We start from the raw sequence: 26507 nt of genomic DNA, 5'->3' as shown, positions 1-26507 counted from the left end.
GGGAGCACTAAAGGGAGGGAAGGGCATGCCTTTAACCCGCACTTGGGTGAGGCAAAGACATAAAGTGTAACTATAATGTTCGTACCCTCACAATACCCTGGAATAATAATAAAAAAAAAAAACCTGTAATAGAAAAGAAGAAACATCTGGAATTTCATAACCTATACCTCCATCTTAAGAAACCAGAGAAAGATGAGTGATTTAAGTGCAAAGCAAGCAGAAGAAAATAAATAATAAAAATTAGAGCAGCAAACAATGAAATGGAAAATAAGAGAGAAATTCAGCAACACCCAAAGCTGGTTCTTTTGAAAGATCAACAAAATTGATAAACTTCTAGCCTTCAAAACCAAGAAAGGGAGAAGACATGGGTTACCAATGTCAGGAATAAAACAGAGGTCATTACTGCTGATTCATGGACATAAAAAGGATAATAAAGAGTATATGAATAAAAAATTTTGTGTGCTTACAAATTTGATAACTTAGACAAATGGACCATCCCTTGATGGTCCCAAAACTCACACAAGAAGTGGATAATCTGAATAGGTCTATATCTTAAAGAAATTGAATCATTAATTATCGACCTTCCATAAAAGAAAGCACCAGTGCCAGATATTTTCACTTGGTAACAATGTAGAAAAAAACCCAGAAATTATATTAAAGTACAGTTATGCTGACCAGTGAGGAAATCCTTAGATGCTCTTTTTCTAAGTAGCATCTTCTCCTTCTGACACAATTCCACATATTAACCTGACATTTTTATTTGAGAAAATATCCTCTAGTTTTGCCATTTCCTCTTTCCTCTTAGCTCAATCACTTGATACACCTATAATTACTTCATTTTTCTAGAAAACACACCTTCCTAATGATGTCCTTAGGTTTGTATCTGACAGGGACTGTTTTGTGCTAAAGGAATTTAAAGTTACTATACTTCTAGCTTATCTCAAGACTTGTGAAAATGCATGTGAAGCCTTTAAACTAGGAATTTTGAGTAATTTTTAAGCAGAAGGAAGAGGGTATTCCTCTGGTACCTATAGCATAACTAGAAAAAAAATTTAGCGCAGCAGGGAGACAGCCAATTAAAAGTTGAAAGGAATACATAATGTATACACAAAGGTACAGAATCTCTTTATTAACTAAGAAACTGGGCTCTGAATATTGTAAATTATATCTTTATATTTCATTAGAACAGCATGAGAAATCATGAAAAATACTTCAGGATATGCCAAATATTATCCTGAACCTGCTTAGGAAAATAACAACAATCTATAATAAATCTTTCTAGATATTATAATTCAGGAAAACAATTTTAACATATTTTAAATGGATACTGATTGTTAGGCATGACCAAGGTTTTGAAGTCCCCTATCTTTATTTAATGATAACCTTCTAATGAAACAGAGCCAGGTTGATTTCAGTTCTCCTGGAGGCGCTGGGTGGGTTCATTCATGTTTACCGTATGGGAAGGAGCTAAAATTAGTTCATAAAGAACACAGCTTCTCAGACAATGGAAATACACAAGGAAAAGAGCTCTTAAATGAGTGGGTTGGTGAAATATCTATTTTTATGAATGTAGTGAAATATTTTGAGTATTCAGAAATACATTTGAATTATATTTTTCGTGAATTCCTTCAGTTTGCACTCGACAGACCACTTAAATCATGGAGAAATAGAAGGTTGACAAAAACGTTTGAAGGGCTTGGAATTTGAGGTTTGAAATTGAAATGGAATTCATTTTGTCATTGCTTCTCTGTAATTACACTTTATTGTGTACCGATTTCTGACGGGGCAAGGAGTTCCAGTTTTTCCTTCTACTGTTTGCCATTTTTCCTCTTCACGGCTGACTGCCATGACACCCTTGCTTGGTTTGGTGATCTTGACCTATATCCACTTGCCCTTCCATTGTTAAATGTTATCTTGACTACTTTAGTCTAGATGGTAAATAGCAGAATTTAATCTTACTCTCTTCTATTTGTGTGCTTAAATTAATTGGTTTTTATTTTTACTTAAGTGCTGTAAAATGTAGTCATCATAGTGAACAAAGTAAAATAATGCTCAAGCAGTATTCATGAAAAGGCCAATTCAATTATTAAAAGGGGCATCCCAGCCAGAAGAATCCATCCTGAGTCCCTCTCTATTGTACAAGTGGGAGTAGTAATTAGGTCTTGATGTATAGTAATAACTGCCACTCCACAGATACGAAAGTGTATGCAGCAAACACAATACTTCAAAGAACATCTCTTTGGAGGGTTGCCCTAACATCAGCATCTTTCTCAGTGGATTCACTGGTAAAGATTTGAGTCAACTAATGACTCAATATATCAGAAATAAATCAGTTCATTTTCATCTTAGATTCTAAAGAAAGTGGATGATTTTAAGTATTCTGTATCAAAGAACTTCCAGATGCCTTCTCACCATATATCTCTCATGATTTATTGCCTGACTTTCTTTCAGAAGGTTAACTCCCTATGGTAAAACTCCTGATTTCTTTTCAGATAAACAAAATTAATATCTTCTTTCAAAATCATTTTATGACTTACCACAATAAAACATTTAAATTTAAAAAATCCTCTTCATGAAATCTACTGAAATCTATTTTGTTGCTTCCAGTAACACTACAGCCCCCTTCCTCACATGCCCACTGCTTTGGCTGATGAGATGCGCTTTACAACTTGTAGTTTTTATTGTGGTTTCTTATATTCTCCATTGGATTGGATACTTCTTTTGGAAGAAAGAACTTCTATTTTTGCTACATACATCTTTATAATACAGGTTAGGTGTTTAGTCAAGCAACATAAGAGGAGGAAATTTCAACTCCTTGGCCTAGTTAAGCTTAAGAGTGCTTCTGTTGCCTTTAAATTTCCCTTGAGCAATCTCATAAGAGGTCCTTTAACAGCTTCATGAGATAAAGTAAAATTCATACTTAAACCTTAAGAACTTTCAAATATTCAGAGCTCTTATATTTAATGACTTAGTCCAAACCTCAGATGGTTGGCTGACAGTTTTCCAGGATAATTTGGGAAATATCTCCATGACAGAATAAAAGCTTTTAAGGCTTGTCCTACAAATGAATTTAAAGAGCTAAATTGTGTTTGCTTTTGCTATACTGAATACAATAACTTTTCTATTAAAGTGATTATTTATTCTCCTTATTTCATGGAAAGCCCTAAATTCTTATATAACTTTAAATCTGTTATTACAGCAGAATTCACAATACATTATATCAGTCACTGTGAACAATTTTTTCTCAAAAAGGCTTTGGATGATTGTACAGTATAAATAGTAATTAAGTATCAAGACATTAAACCTTGCCTCTCACAGAGTTTTTCATTATAATCAATTAACTGAATACACGTTCTATAATTTCAGTCAGCTCTACTCTTTCCAAACACAATTTTGAGAAACTTGCCTATAATTAATTGAAATTTTCTTCATAAGATTAATAATGAACACCTAACTTTTGATGAATGGCTTTACTTTTCTAAATTCTTAAGTATTATGTAAAAATGAATATAGACCACTATTTTAAAAAGGACATTAGTAAACAGGGAGAAAAGATACAGTGCTTTGCTTTCATTATAATTTTAACATGTGTTTTTATCTTTTAAGTTTTTTTAAAACAAGTCCAAAATTTTACATGCCATTTTGTGGTTTCTAACTACTAAGGATTGAAAAAACATTTTAAGTGCTAGAGGTTAGTAAAATTGTTACGAATTCTTACAGGCTTTTTTCATATTCTCTGAAAGATGTTATAGTATGAATATACATTATATCCTCAGCTTCTAACTCTCCTGGATTTTGGGGGTTTTTTTAAATAAGAATTTCCTGCCGGCTTGGTCAACGTTGATGTCCACTGTGATGGAGTCATTCGGGCCACAACCAAGGTGAAATACTACGCAGCAACAAAGGTGGCGGAACACCCACTGGGAGTGGAAGGTCCAGGGGCGAGTTTGCGCCAGGTGAGTTGGTCTTTCCATGAGATTAATCGTGATGTAAACCAAAGAGCTAATGAAGGATAAGAGGATTCATGCTTCGGCACGACCTCTGAATGTTGATTGAATAAAAATGAATTACTGATCAATAGGCAGAGAGGAAGCCAGCCTCTGTGGCGCAAAGATGCAGACAAACTCCTGTGCTTAGGTCAAGCCCCTCCAGACGACTGCCACGGGAGACGGCTTTTCATCACGACTTGGCCACTGCCACGTGCTCATTGTACAGCCGTTGAAGAGCAGGTGAAGAAAAAGGGTCAGAGAGAACTTCTAAGAAATTAATTTCCTCTTTATTCAGATATGGACAACACAAAATAAAATGAAAGTCAGATCATCTCTCTGATGCTTTGGTGTTAAAGAATCAGACAATCCAAAATACCACCAAAAAAGGAACATGTGTAAATCTGGAAATTGTTATTTTCATACGGACATTTCCAAGTGCAGTGTATGTTTTCCTTAGATTCATTTACTATTGTTAGCTGATTGTGAAAATTATTATTTTCTGTTAGTGAGGTTTATTAGGAATTCCAGAAAGACGAGAATTTCCTGGAAAGTACGTATAGAGGTATCTCAAGCCTGGTTTGTTTCTCTAGGGTGACAAGCATTATTCAGCAATTATGGCTGGGTGAGGCCTTTCTAGTCCCTTGAAAGACCCGTGTTGGGACTTTTTCCCGTGAATGCCCAGCAATCATGGATTTTAGAATGTAATAATTGCATTTTGATTAATCTTAAGCCATTAGTTTAATTTCTGAATTTTATTTTATTTTTTTTTGTTACCTGACTCCCTTTCAATAAAGAGAAAGCTTGCTTAATGTGGAACTTTTATCCCTTATGTGTTTGTTCCATCAAATTTTCAGATTGAAATAAATGTCATTTCTTTTCGTGGTTACTTGATAATTCAATATACAATTTTGCTTAATTGCCTTGTTTTGGGGTTGAGGGTAGAAGGAATAAGAAGTAGAGAAAGAGGTAGTTTAACCGAACAATGTGATCTTCAAATTTACCATAAAATATCCTATAAGATTTATAATAAAACTGTCAATGATAGCGTGTTTGACAGGTTTTCATGAAGCTTTATGTGTTTAAACTGGTTTGGAATTGGAGGCTTTGTTATTTAGTTCGTGTGACACATTTTTCTATTAGAACTCTCTTTCATGAATGACATAGTTTAGAACAACGGAAAAGGTAAAAATGTCTTAGAAAAGGACAGGGAGTAAACTATCATTTGTCAAACTGGGGAATCTGAGGACGTTTGACAAAGTGTCCGTATGTAATTGCAAAGCAAGTACAAAAGCAATAGCTTGAAAAACAGATTGTTTCATTTTCTTGTGGCAAATCTACCTTATCTTCTACCAAAAAATTCTATTCATAACAAAAAGATTAATAAAGGCAATATATTGCATGATCAGTATTCAGTCAGCGCAGAAGTGAAGCCGTCCCTACACACATTTCCGTGCTGGTTTTTTTTGCCCGTTGGGGGTGGTTCTTTGTACATATTGAAAATGAAATGTAATTTATGACTCCTGGAGAATTTTTCAGACTGCTATAATATGCAAGTCATGATTTCTTCTACTGCTTGATGTGAATAAAAATTGATTTTGCATAGTTTTTAGATAAGTAGAAAATCGTCTATTTCATTTTTACCCGTAATGTCCGAAATGAGAGACAAGAAAGGGTGGCTGTATATTAGGATTTCTCCCCTCTACCAAGGTCTGGTGGCTTAGCAAAGGGAAAGATGTTGGGCAGTCACAGCTTGATTCAGATTTTACCATCAGAAAAGAGCCATTTTAAGCCAGAGTTTTGAGTACTGAATGGTAGAATTATTCCAGCTTGGTAACAGCAGTTCATGGCATGGGCAGGAGAGATATTACGAGATTAGTTTTAATTCCTGTAACTTACGATAGGTCTAGAGGTTTTGCAGCTGTCATGGGGGGAACTAGCAGTGCTGTGGGATTATAACAAACAAATTGTGAGACTGGGATCTACTGTAACAGGCGGGGAAAAGGAAAGGCTGCACGTTAGCCGGTTTCCTAGAATCTGGGACTAAGTATGACGTGGGGTTCACCTAAACCTGCTGGCATCTGGACCACAGAAAGTATCTGTCAATTCATGAAGATGGCGAAAGGCAGACTCCATCCTTGTCGAGGAGGCAACCGCAGAAGCATTTCCTTGGTGTGGTTTAGGTTTGTTTGGCTTCAAAGGAAGTGTCCCAGGCCACACCGTGCTTTTCCTTGCAGGCATTTAGTTTTTCCTTATGATATTTGGCTATGCTCCCACATAGATTATATATTTAAAGAATTGCGTAAAAAGCTGTGCTTTTCCTTTCCGATAGAGAACATTACAGTAATTGTTTCCTTCTGTGCTACTCTGTCACTTACTGGGGAAATTTGGATAGTTTGCAAATGGTCCACTGAACATCTCTATTCAAAACACAATGTACATTGTGATTTTATTCACCATAGTTACTGGGTATTTTTAAGGACATTTACCAGCAGATTTGAATTTTTTTAATATTCCACCTACTTAGCTGAAATGGTATATTGTAAGAAATATTTGAATTTTCCACTAACTTTTAATGGCAGATGTGATTTCAGTAATCCTAAAAATTAGTAATAAGATCCTTCTCCTAATCATTTAAAAGCTATAGAACATACACTAGCATGAACATTGTTGAATTTGAAGAAAGAATTAATAATGAGAAATCTGTGGGTTTTATTTTTCAGGGATCCTTAAGTTTGTAATAAGAGACTTTCTATATAATATTATCATTTAAAAGCTGTTGGGCATATAGCAAACTGTGAATTTGAGAAAAGAAATAATGAGAAATCTGGTTTTCTCCTTTTATTTTTTAATTGTGTCCATTAAGTTTTAAAACACCTTACCTGAATGAGCTTAATTATCTAACTGCTTCCTAAATCATTTCATCTTTTTTGGATAAATACTAAATCCCAGCACCTAGCCTCATAATGGTGCAATTTCCAGAGCATCACTTAAAACAGTAACTATAAGAGATGAAAGAAATCCAAAGCCTAATTTGGGATTATAATTAGATTTCAAGTACTAGTGTTAGAAATACTAGTATCTCCTATTTAACTGAGATAATTAAAGCCTTTGAGATTTTCATCCTATTTACAGAACTGTCTTGGGGCAACAGTAAAGTTAACTTTGGATAGGAACAACTAGATAAAATATAGAAATAAAATTAGATCAAAATGCTGAAACAATATAGCAATTATCAAAGTATTAGGATGCCATTCTTATAGTACTAAATAATTCTTCTTAGTTATATTTATTAGTAAAAAGGCATTGCTGTGTACATATATTTATCTTTTTTGCATATTTTACTTTATACATATTGAAATGTTTTATCTTCATATTAGGTATACTTCATTTCTGTTTTTATTCGTAGTATATTGAATATATTATTCAATCTTTGATTTGCGCCTGCAAATATTTAATACAGTGTGAAGCCAGATGCGGTTGGGGGTAAAGAAGGTAAGGACTTAGGGAACTCTCTCATGGCGAGGAATTTCCTAGCACAATTCTCTCTGTTAATAGTTCCCTTAAAGGTTAACTTCATTGAGGTGAAGCTTAAGTGTCAGCATCTGTTTCTGTTAAAGAATTTTGGGGGGACATTATTCCCGCTGAGAGTTATTGGGAACCCCTTGGCCTTTTAGTAATTTTTTTAAAGGTCCTTGTCTCTCTCAAAAAGTTGATGGAAACCTTCTTTCCTCTTTTCATCAGCTCCTATTGATAAGAAGTTCAAGTGCATCTCATGTCTAAGCTTCACCATACTCCAGTGTTATCTAAGACTCTCCCTAGCCACGTACTTTCAAGTGGCTCACTGGATAAGAAGCCTCCAACTCCTTTGAATGGCATACAGGCTGCAGGGTCTTTTCCAGAATCAGCTCCTCCTATGTTATCCCCTCCAAGTATTCTTAACTCTGATTCCTATGTTCTAACCACTCTTGCTATCACCCTCCTACATTCTTTAAGGCATGGGCATTGTGTTTTTCATCTTTGCATGCTCTTTGCGTACTCACTTTGCATACAGTGTTTTTCAGTTAGTTTCTGGCACATGGGCTACAACTAACATTTATTGCTTTAAAAAGTGGAGGAAACAAAGCCAGGTGTGGTGGCTCATGCCTGTAATCCTAGCATTCTGGGAGGCCTAGGCAGGAGGATCACTTGGGCTCAGGAGTTTGAGACCAGACTGAGCAAGAGTGAGACCCTGTCTCTAAAAAAATAGACAAATTATCCAGGCATCATGGTGTGGGCCTGTAGTCCCAGCTACTCGGGAGGCTGAGGCAGGAGGATCACTTGAGCCCAGGATTTTGAGGTTGCTGTGAGCTGTGATGACGCCACTGCACTCTACCCAGGGAGATAGAGCAAGACTCTGTCTCAAAAAAAAAAAAAAAAAAAGTGGCAAAAACACAAGAGTTTGCTTTTTCCCTAGTGCTATTTGAATAAATAAGTAAAAAATGATAGAATATAAATATAAAGAATGAAAATTGCCCTCTCAAAATGCATTATTTATGTATGAAATTGAATAAATGAATCCGATGTTTAACAAAATGAGGACTCCCCAGAAGTGCAAGATACGAGAAAAATCAAGAATTTGTGTTGTTAACGTTTCTTCATCTTCTACCTCAGTATGAACTATGTTAATACACTTCCTTACTGACTTTTAACAGCCATACAAATCCAGTCTTTCCCTTCTTTTGGATATTAAGGAAATGTTTGCTATTCAAATGCTTGAGATCTCACCACTCTTTCAAAGGCTGCGTATTATCTTTCCTTTTCCTTTCCTGGACAGGGGCATGATGGCCTAGGAGATTAGTGCTGGACGGGGCAGGCGCAGGAATGAGATTCTTTTACTAAATCGGCAATCTCTTACTTTATGGAAGCTCAGTTTCCTTAGTGCTAAAGGAATTTGCTCATGTCCAAGGAAGAAGCTAGAATATATTATCTCCAAGGCCCCTTCCATCTTCAATATTCCACAATTCTATGCCAAGAAAACAACCTGCTTATATTGGGAATTACAACTGCTCTTAATTCAAGAAGACTGACTTGCAAATATGTGAGCTCTCCATGGATACTTTACTTCACTTGCATTTGCATTTCTTCCTAGCTTTCCTTTCAAAGAAGAAGGAAGCCATTTGAGATTCACGTGTCTCCCATGAGCTTTATTACTTGTTTCATATTTGTGATGAAAGGTTTGAGATGAGTAGAGAAAGAACAGTCAAATGAAATGCAATTTGAAGATTTATTTCTGGATTCACTTTTTCATATTGTTTGTGTCCCTTATTAGAATGGATCAATAAGAATAAGTCACATTCATGGAAGTATGTATTTTACTGATAAAAATAAAAAATGACATCTCTTTTGTGCTATGTCTCTACCTGCGATTACAATCAAGAGATAATGATGCTTGATTAGGGTAGTTCAGACTTAATAATTGTACTCACCTCAGTTACAAATCATTGAATTAAACAGGAGTATACCATTTAGTATGATCATCCATTTATTTTTTTTAAAAAAGTAAATAAATTGTTAAACATTAACAGCTGATATACTAGCTGTTTTGGGATGACAATAAATATTTCTGAATACAGTTACTTAGCCATTAACAGAACCATAATATTGGTTCTCTACAACTGTTTTATAAGTCATTTCAATTAATTTTCTTAGTTTTGGGCCCCATATGGTTGAACTTACGTGTAGCTAACGTGAAGAATGTATTTTACTAATGACTCATGAATTTATATTATAGTTTCTGCTCACTCCATGGAAATAAATACTCCCTTCGTTTTTATTTATCTCAAACTAAAGCATGTGCTTACTTCTTACGTGGCCCTTCTTCTTCCGTTTGCTGGGTTGGCTTTGATCGCCATCACGGGCTGAGTGTGTGCTCACGTGATCGCTGCCTGTCACCAGCCCCGCTCAGGTGGAGCCTCCGCTTTTACTGCCCACTTCTTCAGAGGGTTTAGATCTTTAACACAAGGAGCATTTTACAGCAATCCAGAAGAACAAAGCACAAGTCAAACACAGTTAATGATGTTTCTTCATGGTTATTATTCATAATAAGAAAATTAGAGAATCTGCTTCTGATAGGAACAAACCTCAAATCATCAATAACCCTTTGGAAATGAGAAGACTGAAAAATTCCTGTGCCCAAACTATGTTTGTTTTCATTTTCTAAAAGTCACCATGCAATCTTTGAGGCCTCGGTACTAATGACAGTTACTGTACTGTATGAGTAATAAGATAAAGAAAGACGGTAGATGTATAATTTGAAAACTCTAAATTATCTTTAGAATTCATGAATTATGTTTTTACAATAACTCAAACTAAGACATAGAAAATGAGTAAATGAAGTCACTGAGAAGGAAACTTTAACTTCTAAGAAATTTTTCCCCGAAGGTCAGCCACGTAGTCTCATCGAGCATGGTGCCTTAGGTAGCAAGACACAAATAGACATCCATTCTGCTCAAGTCTCTGCCAGCGTTCCAGTGGATGGTTTTCTTGTGCAATTTAAGTTCAGCAGCAACTAACACCATAGACCAAACTCTCTGTCTTGATTGTTTCCTTAGCTTCCAGGAAGCCATCTCTTCCTGGTTTTCCTCTTGCTGAGCCTTTCCTTGTCAATATCCTTTGCAGTCTTTTCATTCTGAGACCTAGAAAATAGAGTTTCCAATTTATTAAGTTTTGGTTCTTAGGGTCTGTTTGTTTCTTGATAAATGTCCCTCTGCAAGTTAGCCCGTTAATTCTTAAGATTTATTCCAAATGTGGATTTCCTTTAAGCCCCAGTCTTGCAGTGTTCTCTAACTCAGGAAATGTACCCTCACCAGCGCAGTTTAAAAAGCAAATCACCTTCCACACCCTCACCCTACTAATTCAATCCATGCTAAGCCACATCAATTTTACTTACCAATGTTGCTCCCATCTCTTCATCTCTCTGCAGTCCTAACACTTAGTCCATCACTTTTTCTCTTGCCTGAGCTACTGTGATGGCCTCCAACTTGGTCCCCCACCATGGGTTCTTGAACTTGTCCTAAATTCATAGACTGAGGGGTTGTTTCAAAGAGAAAGATTTCAGCAAGTAATTCTTCTGTTCCAAAACTCCAGTGGATTCCACTTGTATGGATTTAAAAAAAAATTTAACATGAGCAATAGAGCCCTGTGAAACTGACCTTCTCTTTCTCTGTAATTCAATGTCACTCCTTTCCCTCCCCCGCTGCATTCCAGGCATATCAGTCGCTTTTGGTTCCTAGACTATACCATGCAGTCAGCGCAGGGCCTTTGCTTGTGCTTCCTTCTCTAACTGAAGCACTCTTCCAGTCCCCCTTTCATTCCCACTGTCTCCACCTACTTAGTTTTAATTCCTCCTCCAAATTTTAATTCCAGCATCACTTCCTCAGTGAATCCTTCCCTGATTGTACACATCTCCCTACACATCTCTTTGTAACACCGATCGCATCTAAGTTGACGTCTCTGTGTGCGATATTTCTCAAATTAATGTCTGCCTGTCATTGGACTCAAGGTCACTAGGGGCAAAGATACTATCTACGGTCATGTGTCGGTTACGAATGGGGATATGTTCTGAGAAATGAGTTATTCGGTGATTTGATGGTTGTGCAAACATCGCTTAGTGGACATACGCAAACCTGGTGGTAGAGGCTGCTGCACACTTAGGCTACATGGTATAGCCCGTTGCTCCTAGGCTACAAATCTACATAACACCTTACTGTACCGAATACTGTAGGCAACTATAACACAATGGTAAGTGTCTGTATACCTAAACATAGAAAAGGTACAGTAAAAATATGGTATGAAAGATGAAAAATGGTACACCCATGTAGGGCAGCTCCATTATAGTCTTGTAGGAGCACCATCATATATGTGGTCTGTTGTTGAGTGAAATGTCATTAAGTGGAGTGTGACTGTATTTGGTTCTTTATGTCATCTCTAGAACCAAGTACACTGCCAGATGCATAGATGTTCAGTTAATATTTTGTTGGGTGAATAAATGAGAGAGTGAAAGAGTTTTGTACATTGTTTCCCACCCAATCTTAAGTAACCCGCCTCTCAGAACCCCTGGTTCCAACAGCCACTGGGTTGGGCACAGCCCTTCTGTGAGGGGGTTATTGGACTAGGCAGAGAAGGGAAGGACCCCAAAGGAAAGAGTCAGTGACTATAAACAACAGGACTGATTCTGTTGTACAGCTTGGAAACTGGCTCCCAAAACAAACCCAAACAGTAATCCTATGATAAAAAGTTTGTAGGAAATCATGGCATCATTTCTAGGAGACTTTTTTGAAATACATTCCTTTGAATACGTTAGTGCTATATTTGTTTTAAAACTTCTGCCTTATTACATATTTAACAATCTGCTGTTATGAACTGGTTATTAAAAAGAGGTGAAGGTGAGGAAGGGCAGGTTCCTGTGCTTTATTTAATGCCTACAATAGAAAAACTCTGGATTTTTTTTTTTTTTTTGTCTGTTTCATCATTAATGTCATTCAATATCTCCATTAATGAGTTTTTCAAGTTTGGTCAAATAAAAGCTTTGAGACTTTTTGACATTATGAATTAACAATACAATAAGGAGGGTTGAAAAGTCCAGCCCAGTCAAGCTTCAGGCAATATTCCAGAAGAGCATTAAAAAAAAATTCTATCAGGTTGTCTTTTTTTTTTTTTCAGCATATTATGGAGGTACAGATGTTTAGGTTACGCATGTTGCCCTTGCCTCCCCGCCAAGTCTGAGTTTCAAATATGTCCATTCTTCGGGTGGTGCGCATTGCACTCTTTGTGTATGCAAATATCCGTCCCCTCCTGCCTCCTCCCCCCTCCCCCTCCCCCCTGCCCAATATCCAATAGATGTTATTCTTATATGGGCACTTATGAGTTGATCAGTTAATACCAATTTGATGGTGAGTACATGTGGTGCTTGTTTTTCCATTCTTGGTATACTTCACTTAGTAGAATGTGTTCCAGCTCTTTCCAGGAGAATACAAGAGATGCTAGATCACCATTGTTTCTTAAAGCTGAATAGTACTCCATGGTATACATACATAAGTCATGATGTTTATGCATTTTTCACGATTGATGGGGATGCGAAAACTGCTAGCTGTCCCTCAGTATTTCTTTTTCCTTTCTTATATGATAATATAACTTTCATCTGGGCACATGGCTACCCAGGTATATATCGCATTTTCTCCCTTGCAGCTACGTGTAGCCATATGACTGAGTAACGCCCAACGACACGGCATGTCAGTGGAAGCACGTGCACAAATTTGCAACCATGTCCTTAAAAGACAAGTAGAGTCATGCTCTTGCCCTCGCTGACTTTTTTCCTATTGACTTGCTGGAATTTCAACATGGCAGTGACATATGAACCATCTCAGTCCATGCAGATGACATGTAACAGTGACACAGAATAGAAAGAGCCTGGATCCCCAAATCCAGGGGGCCACCACAATAGCCCTGGACTACCGACTTCCAGGCTTTTATGCTAAAGAGAGAGAGGCTTCCATCTTGTCACTTCAAGTCTCTGTATTGTAATAGCAAAACCTACTCTCTGGTTCATTTAAAGGCTATGGGTTGTTTAGGAATTTAGAAGGGAAAAACAGATTATTTATCAGTGGAAAAGCCAGTTTGGGGAGTCAAGTCTCCTCATTGCTAGACTATGATGCCCCCAGCGTGGCCCCCACCATGGGTTCTTGAACATCTCGTCCTGTCTCAACGTCACTATGATTACATTTCATGAGTTCTATATCTGAGAGCTCACATCATAGTATTTAGAGAGAAGGGAATGAAATTTTACTGGAGATGTTACATATTTATTCATTTAAACTCCTGAATAATTCTATCAGTTAAATATTATTAATGTCCATAGAGAGTCCTGGAGCAGGCATTTAAACATGGATTTCTTGAATCTCAAAACATATTTTTTCATGTCACAATATTATCTTCAAGTTATTTCATGAGATTCTACAACTGTATGAATACCTGATCAATAATGAATATAAAATCACTTGCATTCAGTTTTATATTTTTATATTTATTTTTGTATTTGTAGTCCCAGACATGTTGCAATTCTAAGAAATGATTCCATCAGAAGAGAAAAATTCAGTTGATAAGGAAAATATCTCTTTTATCTTAGATTTATCCACATATATTATTCTTTCAAATTAACTGCTTGGAGTTGAGTATCTGTAAAGTAGAAAAGAAAAAGCATCTTTGCATAACCCTGGAAAATACTTGCTTTTCTCTTTTGCTTGTCATTTTCTTTACAAGCTGCAGTGGGACATTTTGCTTAAGATATGTTATGTAAACTGTTTATCAAATTCCACTTTAAATGTCTATTTTGGCTCCTTTTCATGGCATTCGTTTCTGAACAATGGAACAAACGAGGTGACTTTTCTTTCTTTTACTAGAGAAACTGAAACAAGCACAGCAATTTGTTACAGTAAGAGCCAGGCTGTTTTCAGCTCAATCCTTGACTTTCCTTTTAGATACCTGAAGGTGAAGGGTAAAATGCTACAGTTATTAAATGAGTTTTTTCTCCTGTTGTGAATATTTCACCATCGTCCTCTGGGTATCTCCCTCAAATTGTTTTTGTTGTTGTTGTTATTGTTAATTAAGGCTCTTTATTATTACTATATTTCTCTACCACATTTTTTCATTACATTCATATTCTGTGACCAACCTTATAGATTTCTTCACTCAACATCAGTGCTTGAAACCTCTTTTCCTTGCCCACCTCCCCCATTGAAGTTGGGAAAGCTGCACTCCAGCATGTTTGACCATCCTTGCAGCTAGATGTGGTCGTGTGAGTTTTAGACAATGAGACACAAGGGAATGTCTTGAGCTTTTGCTTTTCTGATTAAAAAAGAAAAATAATAGATAGGGTTGGCCATAGCTCCTTCCTCCAGTTTCCCCCAATCTCAACCCACTCTCCTCCCTCTTTCTGGCTAACCATGAATATGAGGTATGGAACCACAGTGGTTAGCTTGAAACTATTCTTTACCTTACTCAAATACTATATCAGATTTTATTCTTTTCTTCATGATTAGAACGTAGTATTAAATTTAGTATGTTTGGAGTGTAAAGGCATAAGTTAGAATCCTCATTCTACCATTTATTAGCTCTGGAATTTTGGAGTGCTACTGATTTTTTTATGCCTTGATTATCACATAGATGAAAGTGGACATGTTTTAAAAATCTACTTTCAGGATGTTATAAAAGTTACAGATAGATTCTATAATGCCTGGCACATTATTAGTGCTCAACACGTGGTAGTTATTATTACTAGTTAAACAGAGTCTGTTCATTGCAGACTTACCTTACACCGACATCGTGTATCCTATCACATTGCTGCAGTGATCTGAAGTGTTTCCCAACTGCTTACGTTTTATATTTCCATAAAGGGCTTTTCAAGACTGTCTCTCAATGTCATTATGTCCAAGTAGTGTTTGTGCCCCTCATCCAAGAGAAGAGCAAATCCATCTTTACCGGGGTGCTTCCGTGTAAATGCCTATTTAATCTCAAGGAATTCAGCTTTGTGTAATGAATGTCTCTTCTGTGGTGGTTGCTTGTACTTAATTAAACTTTCAGTTTTTAGATAATTGCAGAGTCACATACAGTGAAGAGGGATTGTGTGTTATGGAGCTTGCGTTTTTCAGGAATTGATCCATTCCATCTCTGCTGTCAAACGTGTGTATGACGAGTCGCTCATAGTACTCCCTTCTCACCCTTCGATGTCTACGAGTGATATCCTTTCTTCCATTTATGATATTTGTAATCTGTAACTTTCCCCTTTTTTCTTTGTCAGTCTTGCTAGAGTTTTGTCAAAGTTATTGCTCTTTTAAAAATTACTTCTTTGTTAAATTGATTTTCTCTATTGTTTCTATACTTTCAGTTTCATCAAGTTTGAACATTATATTAATTATTTTCTTCTTTCTGCTTGCTTTGAGTTTATTATGCTCTTTTTCTTTGTTTTTGAAGTGGGAGCCTAGATGACTGATTTGAGACTTCTTCTTTTTCCTAAGGTGTTGTAAACACTACTTTATCAGTGTTCCACAGGTTTTGATATGTTATATTTCACTTTCATTCAGTTTATTTTTAATTTTCCTTCAGGCTTCCTTTTTGATGCATCGATTACTTAGTGGTGTGTTGTTTGTTTCTAAATGTTTGGAGACTTTCCTATTACCATTCTATTAAGGATTTCTAGTTTGATTCCATGTGATTAGAAAACACATGCTGTGTGATTTAACTAATTTTAAATTTGTTGAAATTTGTTTTATGTCCCATGATATGATCTATCTTTGCATAAGTTCCACGGGCCCTTGAAAGGAATATGTGTCCTGCTGCTGTTGGATGGAGTGGTCCCTGTATGTTCATTAGATGCTGGTTGTTTAGATCGTTGGATGACCATGTGTTTGAGTTTTTCTGTGTTCTTTCCGATTTTCTGTCTACTTGCTCTGTTCTACCAATTGTTGAAACAGGGGTATTTAAGTCTCCACTATTATTGTGGACTTGTCTGTATCCCCTTTCAGTTCTGTCAGTTTTTGCTTTACATGTTTTGCTGCTTTGTTTTTTGGTGCATATCTATCTAGGATTAGCATGTCTTCTTGCTAGATTGAGTCTTACCATTGTAGAAAGTCCTTTTCTGTCTCCTGTAATTTCTCTGCTCTGACGTCTACTATATTTGATATTAATGTAGTTACTCTTGCTTTCCTTTGTAATGTTTTTATACTTTTACTTTCAACCTGCTTATCTTGGTTATTTGAAGTTAGTTTCTTAAAGAGAGAATCTAGTTAGGTAATGTTTTTTAATCCACTCTACCAATCTCTGTCTTCTAACTTCCATATTTAGACAATTTATATTTAATGTAGTCATTGACATGTTAGGCTTTGATCTGTCATTTTATTTTTTGTTTTTATTTTTCTCTCTGTTTTCATTTCTCTGTTTTTTTTTTCTTGCCTTCATGTGAACTTCAGCTTTTTTTTTAGAACTCCATTTTTATTTATCTTTGGTATTTTAAGTGCACCTCTTTGCATAACTTTTTTAGTGGTTGCTGTAGGTATTACATTATATATACATAACTTACACTGGTGTCCTCATTTTACCAGTTTGAGTGAAGTATAGAAATCTCACCTCCTTTTACTTCCCTTTACCCACTCCCCATTATAATATAAATGCCTTAGATATTTCTTCCACATACATTTGGAACACATCAGACAGTCTCACAATTTTTGCTTTAACCATCAAACATAATTTAGACCTCAAGAGAAGAAGGAAAGCCTTTTGTATTTACCTATATTTTTACTTACTGTGTTCTTCCTTCTGATGTTCTAAGATTCTATCATTATACCAGTACTATTTAGAGAACTTTTCTTTTTTCATGGTTTTAAGCATATTTGATATTAACAAATTCCCTTAATTTTCCTCATCTGAGAGTGTTTTGATTTCCCCTTCATTTCTGAAAGATGTTTTTGTGAGGTGTAAGATTCTGGGTTGACAGTTCTTTTCTTTTAACATTTGACAGACATTTTGCCATTTCTTTCTGGCCTCCATGGCTGCCATTCATTGTCTTTCTAATTGTTTTTACACTATAGGTAAAGTTTTGTTTCTCTTTATTTTTCAGAAGTTTAATTACGATGTTTCTTGGCATAAGATATTTGGGTTTATCCTATTTGAGTTTTGCCCAGTTTTTTTTTTCTTTCTTTCTGTCTTTCTTTTTTTTTAGTAATATGTAGGTGTATTTCTCTTGCCCAGTTCAGGAAGTTTTCATCTATCATTTCTTCATGTGCTTTTTCAGCCCCACCCTCATTCTCATATCTTCCTGGGACTCTGATCCCACGAGTGTTCAATCTGTTGTTATGGTGTCACAGGTCCCTGACACGCTATTTATTTCTTTCAGTATAATTTTTCTCTGTTGTTCAGATTGAGTAATTTTTATTGTTCTTGTCTTTAAGTTTACTGACTCTTGCCTCTGTTCTTTCCATTCTGCTCTTGTGCCTATCCACTGAAGTCTTACTTTGATTATTGCATTTTCAGTTGTAAAATTTCTATTTGGTTCTTCTTTATACCTTATATTTTCTTACTGAGACTTTCTATTTTTTATTTGTTTCAAGCAAGATTGTAATTGCTTGCTCAACTATTTTTACCATGACTGCTTTAAAATCTTTGACAGATAATTCTAACATCATCGTCTTCCTGGTGCTGGCATTTATTGATTGTTTCTTTACATTCAGTATAAGATCTTCATGGCTTTTGGTGTAAAAAGTGATTTTCTATTGAGAGTTGGAAATTTTATTTGCATTTAGGGGGAGGAAAATGTGAAACCGTGACTACTTTATCTGCTCTGAAGTGGAATTCCATAATTATGATCTTGTAAAACAGATATTTTATATATATTTTTCTCTTTAGGAAGAAATTTATAATTAAATTGTTTACCAGGAATAAGCATAAGTTTATATAACACTTTCAAATTCAAACAGAGTTGTGATTTGTAAATATATGTGTGAATGACTTTATTTAAATTACATCGATCAATCCTTTAATCTGTCATATAGCACTGAAAAAAAATTCTCCTGGGAGAAGTCATATACTTGCTTTGTATTTACAGAGCATTATGATTTTTTAACCAGACTTCTGTCTATTTCATATCTTGGTCTTTTTTATTTTCTCTTTTTCTAACATTCTCAATAGATAATAGATGTATGTGTAGATGTTTATATATGTATATATTATGGATGTATATATTATAGATATATATATTTAATTTTATAAAACCATATAATAGTACCATATCATTTTTTTCTGTTCTTAATTTCACACCAAGTTGTTCATTAACTAAAATCTTAGGATAATTGGGAATATAGCTAAACAAATATTACACTATTTCATTTTCATCTTTCTTTTTTAATAGCAGTTATATCAATTTCATCAAGTATTTTTGGGGTTGTACAATTTATCTTAAGAAAAGAAAAATTCTAATTTATGGCATTTTCAAATTTCAATGCCAATGTTTAGAAAGCATGCTTATTGTGCCTATGAAACATAATTTTAAAAGAAGCATAACTACTCAAATCAGATTCTTTTTAGATAGGCTGTCTTCTAGGGAGAAATCCTTTTAGGATTATTTTTAGCAGCCATTTCCATGATTTTTCACATCTTTGTGTTCTATACCACTTATTTATATGCAAGCATAATTCTGGAAATATGATGATTAAATTAAAAATAGGAGTGATGTGATTCAGCTAATTATGGTAGGCTAGAATATTAAAAGATATCTGTATTTTTTCCTAATTTATTAAATGTCTTTGTCTACATGGTGAGTTTTTTTTTTTTCTCTGATTCTGAAAACACTGCTACTTTATTTTTAAAACTCAACGGTATTATCTGCAGCAGTTCTCATGTTAAAGTGCTGTGGCATCTGTCCTTGCACAAGAAATGATACTTTCCATATCCCTAGTGGGAACTCTGACTCTTTTGCATTCTCATCTGCCTTAGGATCTCAGGTCTGGAAGGAATCTCAGAGGTTATCTTATACCTAACTTATAACTGAGTATAATAGCTCTATGCCACACCAATCTCCACCCACTAAATTTTGTATACTTTTGGAAAGAAATAGTAAACTTATCTTCTCATGTAAAAATACCAGTAACTAGATTCATGGCCATTGACACGAATTTTTAAGAAAATTTACAAACTAATGTTATAATTTTTATGCTTTCTTAATTATTTTTATCAGTTTGTATATTTAAAACATATTTTTGTGCGTTAGTATAAAAAAATGCAAGCATATTTCCAATGATTCCCCCACTGCTCCTATCAAAGGCTTGCCATTAAAGAGTAATAACTATTAATAATTTAAAATTGTCACATCTTCATTTATAGAATAGCTTCCACTCAATATCAATATTCAGCCACATAAGTAAGCATAATCATGCTGAAAACTAAATAATCTTAATTTAATTCACATAGTAAACATTTCCACATTAAGCATTATAGGCCTACTCATTGCTTACAGGATGAATGACAAACGTCTTAGCCTTCTAAAGCACTTTTAGAAATGCTCACCTCCTTCTTATCTCTCATTCTTCTGTATTCTTCTGGAAGTACCTAAAGTCCTTCCCAAGGTCATGCATCGTGACGCCTGCATGCGTACATGCAATTTGTTTCTTTATTTTAGAATGTTCCTTGTATGCATGGCAACCTCAGCTCAGGCCGTCTCCTCCATATAGCCGTTCCTGGCCAGTTCTTCCTTTGTGGATCTGAGGCAGTTTCCTTTTGCCTTACGCTGTACCAAACCCATGGTGACTTTCTATCATAGTACCCAGGACTTTTCTTTGTCCATGTGTAATGACACGACTGAATTTTTGAAGGCAGAGCTTGTTGTCACATTTTCCCTCCTTTTTCTTTTTTGAAATGTTCCAGAGCTAAGGTCTTCACATAGTCCTTAGTGTTTAGTAGATGCCCATGATGTTGTTTTTGTTCTGCAACTATAGGATTTTTTACTCCCTCTACACTTCTCAGCAGGACTTTCAGTAAATCCAGGAGGCCTAAACCACTACATTACTTGCACCCAGAATTCTGAATAATAAAGTAACAAGAATACCTTTTTAAAGAAATATCTGGTCATTTAGTTTGTGACTATATATTGACAATATATCTAATTTTATTTGGAAATAATTTCAAAAGTCTTAATTAGAAACTTTTGTTCCACAATCCTTTCCTCACCCCATAGCTTTGTAGATTGTCCCACATCCTTAGCTATCATCATCTGTGTCTTGAGTGATTTCGTACCAGCCATAGCATGACATAATGCAGTTTTAAGAATGCTGGTCTTTGTAACAGGTGTGTCATTGAGAGAAGAATACTTGAATACCGTGTGCATGGCTCCTCCCGAAGCGCTTGCATTAGAGAAATAGTGTAGCTATATAGTTGCTTTGTATCTGCAGGGAGAAAAAAGGCCAAGATAAATATTATCCCCCACTTAGACAAAGAAATAGTATACTCTATTTAAGACCATCCAACTTCTAACTCTTAATTTGAAGAATCAGACACATCATTTTATTTTATTTATTAAAATAGAACATATATTCTAGCAGCATTTATTATGGAAACAAATTTAAGTGTTATCATTACCTGTTCTTTTAATGCTCTTTTAAAATTAGTTAAGTATTTAAGTAAAGTTATAGTTACTCATTCAAAAGTAAAGACTTTTATTTCTTGCCTCCATTCTTCCATTATCTTAATAATTGGTTTTAGGCAAGCCCCTAATGTTTTGCATTATTCTTTCAAAAAGTTCTCAGTATTACTAAAGATTACCCAGTATTTATTCCAGCTAATAAATTTTCGTTATATTGCACTAAGATTAGTTTCTATTTAAATAATTGACCTAATGAAAAGTTTCCTTCATTTGAAAACAGAATGACGTTGAGGAACTTGACAGCGTTCTGACAGCCATATTTAAACATCAGATACCGTATTATGAGTTCCAGTCTCTTCCAGCTGAAATCCACTCTCAAAAAGAATGTAAGTATTTTCCAGCTGTATTATAATAGTTAGTCTTTATCATATGCCACAGTATGTAACTCTTTAATAAGTATTATATCCAAGAATATAGCTAGCTGCACTGCTGGTTGAAGTATTTAGACAACTCCTGACTCCCAGTGGAAGGGGAGTACTTAGAAGTTTACAAACTTCTAAAGGTCTAGTTGGGAAATTTTTTTTTTTTTATCACAGGCCCAAAAAATGTGCATAACTTTGCAATTAGCAAATCTACTTCCTGTTTATCTTCTAAGGAAATTTTTGGGCACGTACATTTATGATGGATATTATTTATCATATCATTGATTATAATTACCAAAATATGGAAGTAACTTAATCTTCCAAAGATTGTTAATTAATTATATAAATTTTGGTACATCTCTTAATGTAACCATTGGAAATTAATGTTATTATAAATTTATTGGCTGGCTTGAGTGATGTTTTGATGTATTCTTAATTCAATAAAAGGCAGGCTATGTAGCAGTAGAGTGTGATCTTCTGTTTAAAACAATACATGTGATATATTTAATTGCATGTATGTTTATACATATAAATTGATGGTCTGGACATACATATACTTAGTGTTCACAGTAGTTACATTTGGGCTGTGCAATTTCAAAGATAACTTTTAATTTTCATTTTCTTGAATCTGTATTTTCTACAATGACTATATATTATTTGTGTGGTAAAACACGTACAGATATCAATTAAAGTATATATAGGTACTAAGCATGAAAAATTATATTTCCATGTGTAATCATGAGTTCAGTCGTATATTTTAGAAATTTTTTGTTTCCGCATGATTTGTTGAAATACTGTTTATAATTCATTTATATGCCCAGTATGTGCAAAACACTAATGTAGGGATATAATGGTGAATAAGACAGGCATGAAGCTGAAGAGTCTAAGTCTGGTGTTGATACAGCGAGGACTAATAGCAGGGTTTTTTTCTGTAGAGTTTCTGTGCTATTTAAAGCAGTTTTATCATTGACCCAGCAGGCTGCAGGCAGCAGCAGGAGAAGAGTAGGAGTATTGGGGCAGAGTGATTGCCACTCCCCTGGATATGTGAGAAGCTGCAAGAGTGAGGTTCTTTTACAGCGAAAAGTCAATAATATGCTAGTTTTGAGAAAATAATCTTGTGAGATTAGTGAACATTTATTGTTGCTTCTTATTTTAACGATATATAACTCAATAAATTAGGTATTAGCTTAGGGTAGGAAAGGAACATGACATGATTCCTCACTTAAGATGTTTACAATTTAATCGGGGAAACAAGATAATATACATGTAATAATAGAGAGAAACAACGTGATAAACTTTGTGGAGGTAATCATATTGATAGAAGAATTTGAGGTAAAAGATACATTATTTTTCAGCATGTGTTTCACAAAGGAGGTTGGATTTTACCTAGGTCGTAAAGGATGGATAGGGTAGCCATGAGAGGGAGAAAAGGAAAAGGAATTTTCTAGACGAGAGAAAGTGCATGCAAAGGTATGAGGTTGGAATTATGACCCAATTTTTACAAATTTCCTCAGAATTTTATGTGGGCAGGTTTGTGGAATCAGACTTGTGGTGTTGGAGAGGATGAAATGGTTTTGGTCACTCTTTGTAGGTAGAGAATTATAGGTAAGTTTAAAAGTGCTCATCAGTACGTTGTTTAGGTTATGGAATGAGAATTTTCGAGTTTGAAAGAACGGAATGGATTGGTCACTTATTTTCATAGATGAAGAATTCTGAATGGATTAAATCAGGGCCCCTGAAAATACGAAGCTGATTCAGTAGGGCTGGGGAACGTTCTAAGTGTCTGACTTTTTAACAACCAAAACGGTGAAGCTGATGCGGCTAAACCTCAGACCTCCCACTGAGTATCAAGGCTTACGGCAGTGACTCTCAAACTTGGCTGCTTATTGTAATCACCTGTGGAGCTTTTAAAACATCCATGCAATACTCCCCACCCTCCCTACCATTCAGCCCTGGTAACCTGTATTCTATTTTTTGTCTCTATGAATTTGCCTATTGTAGGTACTTACATAAGTGGAATCATACACCATTTATTTTTTTATTGGGTACAAAGTTTCAGTGTGGGATGATGGGAAAGTTCTGGAAATGGATAGTGATTATGGTTGTACAATAATGTGAATGTACTTAATGCCAATGAATTGTATGCTTAATGTTTAAAATGGTAAATTTTATGTTATGTATGTTTTACCACAATAAAAATGTCACCCAAAAGAAAAAAAAAATCCATGCTTAAACCAATGAATGAATTAATGAATTCATTACTAGTAATTCGTTAATGAATTACTAATGAATTAATCTGGGGGTAGGTCCCAGCTATCTGTAGTTTTTAAAGTTTCCCAGGTGATTCCAATGGGCAGCCAAGTTGACCAGCCCCTAAATGCTTCAACGTATTATAGACCAGCAAGATAATACATCCTCACACTGATTTGTGACACAGAGAAAATGTTAGCCTCTCTTTGCAAAGGTTATATAGTTAGTAGCATATGAAAATTTCCAACCATTGCTAGAATTTAATGATAATTTTGTGTTTTACTAAAATTGTTACAAAATGCAGTTATATTTTTTTAAAAAAAGGGTAAAAATGGAAAGTTTAATATAACCCAGATAACTCATGTAGAAATCTTTTTGCTGTGTTTTGTTGGATAACAGATGCTATCCAACCTATAAAAGAACCAACAATCCTCATAATGTTAAGCTCTAATTTCTAGTTAAAATTAGTACTACAAAATAACATAAGAAAAGCTGTGTAATACAAATATGCAAGGTACACACGAAGACGACCCTGTAGTCTTGGGTCAATGTCAGCCTCAGAGTATCTGGTCTTGAAGACCTTGCATCTGTGTTTCATAATGTTCAAGCTGATGGGTGATACAGTTTGAGTTGCCTTTATACATAAATTAACTGAGGGACTATGTGAGAAAAACGGCAGGTTATTGACGAGCCCACTATCTGAGCAATAAGTTCAGCAAAAAAATGAATCAAATATAACCCCAGGTGTCTATCCCTGAGGACAGGTCTCTAATTATTCGGTGAAACGTTTTACTTATTACACATTTATTATTTATTTTCTATATTTTGGCTGAAATAAATTGGAAGTTAGAGCATTATGAGGGGAATGCAGTGATAAGGAATTGACAAAGTGTACCCTGATATTGACCTGCCGTAAGGGGGAGTCACAGAGTTACCCACAGACACCTGAGGTTCTTTGAAAGTATAGAGCTAAACGTGGCGTCAGTCAAAACTGTTTATCTTATTATCATCCATCATCTCTTTTGTTCAAAGTTATTTTGGTAAATTCTGAGCTTAGTTCCCGGCCACTTCATTTTTAAAAAGTACAGTACCATTCCATGTCATCGCATCTTGGCCATTTTTACTCCTGTCTCAATAATACATTTTCTCATTTGACATATGTTTCCTCGGTTCCCCGCCGCCAGGCAGGGAAAGCTGGGGGTGGGTGGAGATAAGATGGAAAGTTCATAAGAAATAAAAATCTGCTTTAATGTCTGTTATTGATTTAAAAATAACGTTTTCCATCGACAAGAATTTTCCATACAAAATAGTTCTCCCTGGGAGTGGAATAATATCAGGTTTCTAAATGAATTTGCGATATTAATCTAATAGGAGTTTTGAACAAAAGGGCATAGAAATAATTCATGAAGAACTTTCTAGTGTGACTCATCAGGACTGTGAAATCAAGGTGAGAGCTGAGACAGGCAACTGTTTGCCGATGTGTAAGATGTTAGAAGAGAAAATATCAGAGTGCGTCAGGAAGGAAGAGCATCATTTTAAACCGCTTCTGTTTTGGTTGTAGCTGTGTACATAAACATCATGACATAGATGGAGCTAAATGCTGCTACATTTCATGTTACACACCAGGAAAAAGCCGAACGCACTGACCGGGTGCGGTGATGAGGCAGGACAGCGCCTTAGCCAGACGCAATTGCTGCAGCCTCTCTGTGCTGCTCCCCTGCTCTGAATTTCAAGCCTTCACCGGCAAAGTCTCATAAATCTCACTGCAGCAGGTCCGTGGATTTTCCTAACTCCTCTTCAAAGCCCTTCCAGAGCCTGGATAATGCAGAGAATCTCCTGTCATGGCAGGAAAAATTAAATAGTTTATCTTGTTTTGAAAGAGCCTACAGTTGCTTGTTGGATCCCCCTGAGTGGCAGTTAGTTTAGGAAAAAGGAAACTGGGTTATTTTGCTCAGATTATCTCCCTTCACCCAGAAAGAACTGGCTCAGGAGGGCCCATGGCAATTTCTAGAAAAGCGTGTCACAGGATATATACATTTACAATATGTAACAATATTTTAATACAAAAGAGGACAGTATATAATCCCTGTGCCATGTGACAGTATTAGCCTAGAACATTGTTTCCCAATATGTCTATTAGGTGGGGAGCATGTGGCCGGACGGTCAGTGCGTAGGCGGTGGCCACTGCAGCTCTGAGGTTTGTCTTGAACTTGTGATATCTCCAGGCTCACTCAAAATAGATCATTTCCTGAGTGGAGGAGAACTAACCGTCCACATTGGGTTGTCTTTTATATTTTGCCAAATAATTTAAACACGTAGAAAATACAGAGATTAATATGAAAAACACCTGTATCCACCACTTAGGTTGGTCAGAGCTTAACATTTAGCCACATTGGATTCAGATTGTTTTTAATAAATAAAACATTACAGATCTAATTGAATTTCTCTGTTTCGCTCTGTGATTCCACACACTTGAATAGTAACCATTACTTTAATTAAATTTTTTGACAAGCATTCCCATACAGTTCTTTATCGTTTTACTACATATGTTTGTTTACATAATTTATATGTACTGTTGCACAATTTTGTAAGTTTTATGTAAATGATATACTTTTTCCTTCAAGTTACTTTTGCCCAATATTAATTTTTTTTTTATAATTTATATGTATATTTGTAGATCTAGGG

The 26507-nt window shown here is 35.4% G+C and overlaps 1 protein-coding gene across 1 annotated transcript in view; it reads left to right on the top strand.

Moving 5' to 3' along the window:
- Nucleotides 1-26507, top strand: part of BANK1 (B-cell scaffold protein with ankyrin repeats 1) — a 269577-nt gene that overhangs the window by 72617 nt on the left and 170453 nt on the right. Inside the window, 2 exon segments of the mRNA XM_012655372.1 lie at nucleotides 3817-3956; nucleotides 21431-21536. Of these exon segments, the coding sequence (XP_012510826.1) occupies nucleotides 3817-3956; nucleotides 21431-21536 (246 nt within the window).

This window comes from Propithecus coquereli, unplaced genomic scaffold (genome assembly GCF_000956105.1).
Source record: "Propithecus coquereli isolate 6110/MARCELLA unplaced genomic scaffold, Pcoq_1.0 Scaffold475, whole genome shotgun sequence".
Classification (NCBI taxonomy): domain Eukaryota; kingdom Metazoa; phylum Chordata; class Mammalia; order Primates; family Indriidae; genus Propithecus; species Propithecus coquereli.
This window is presented reverse-complemented; position numbering and strand designations above follow the sequence as displayed.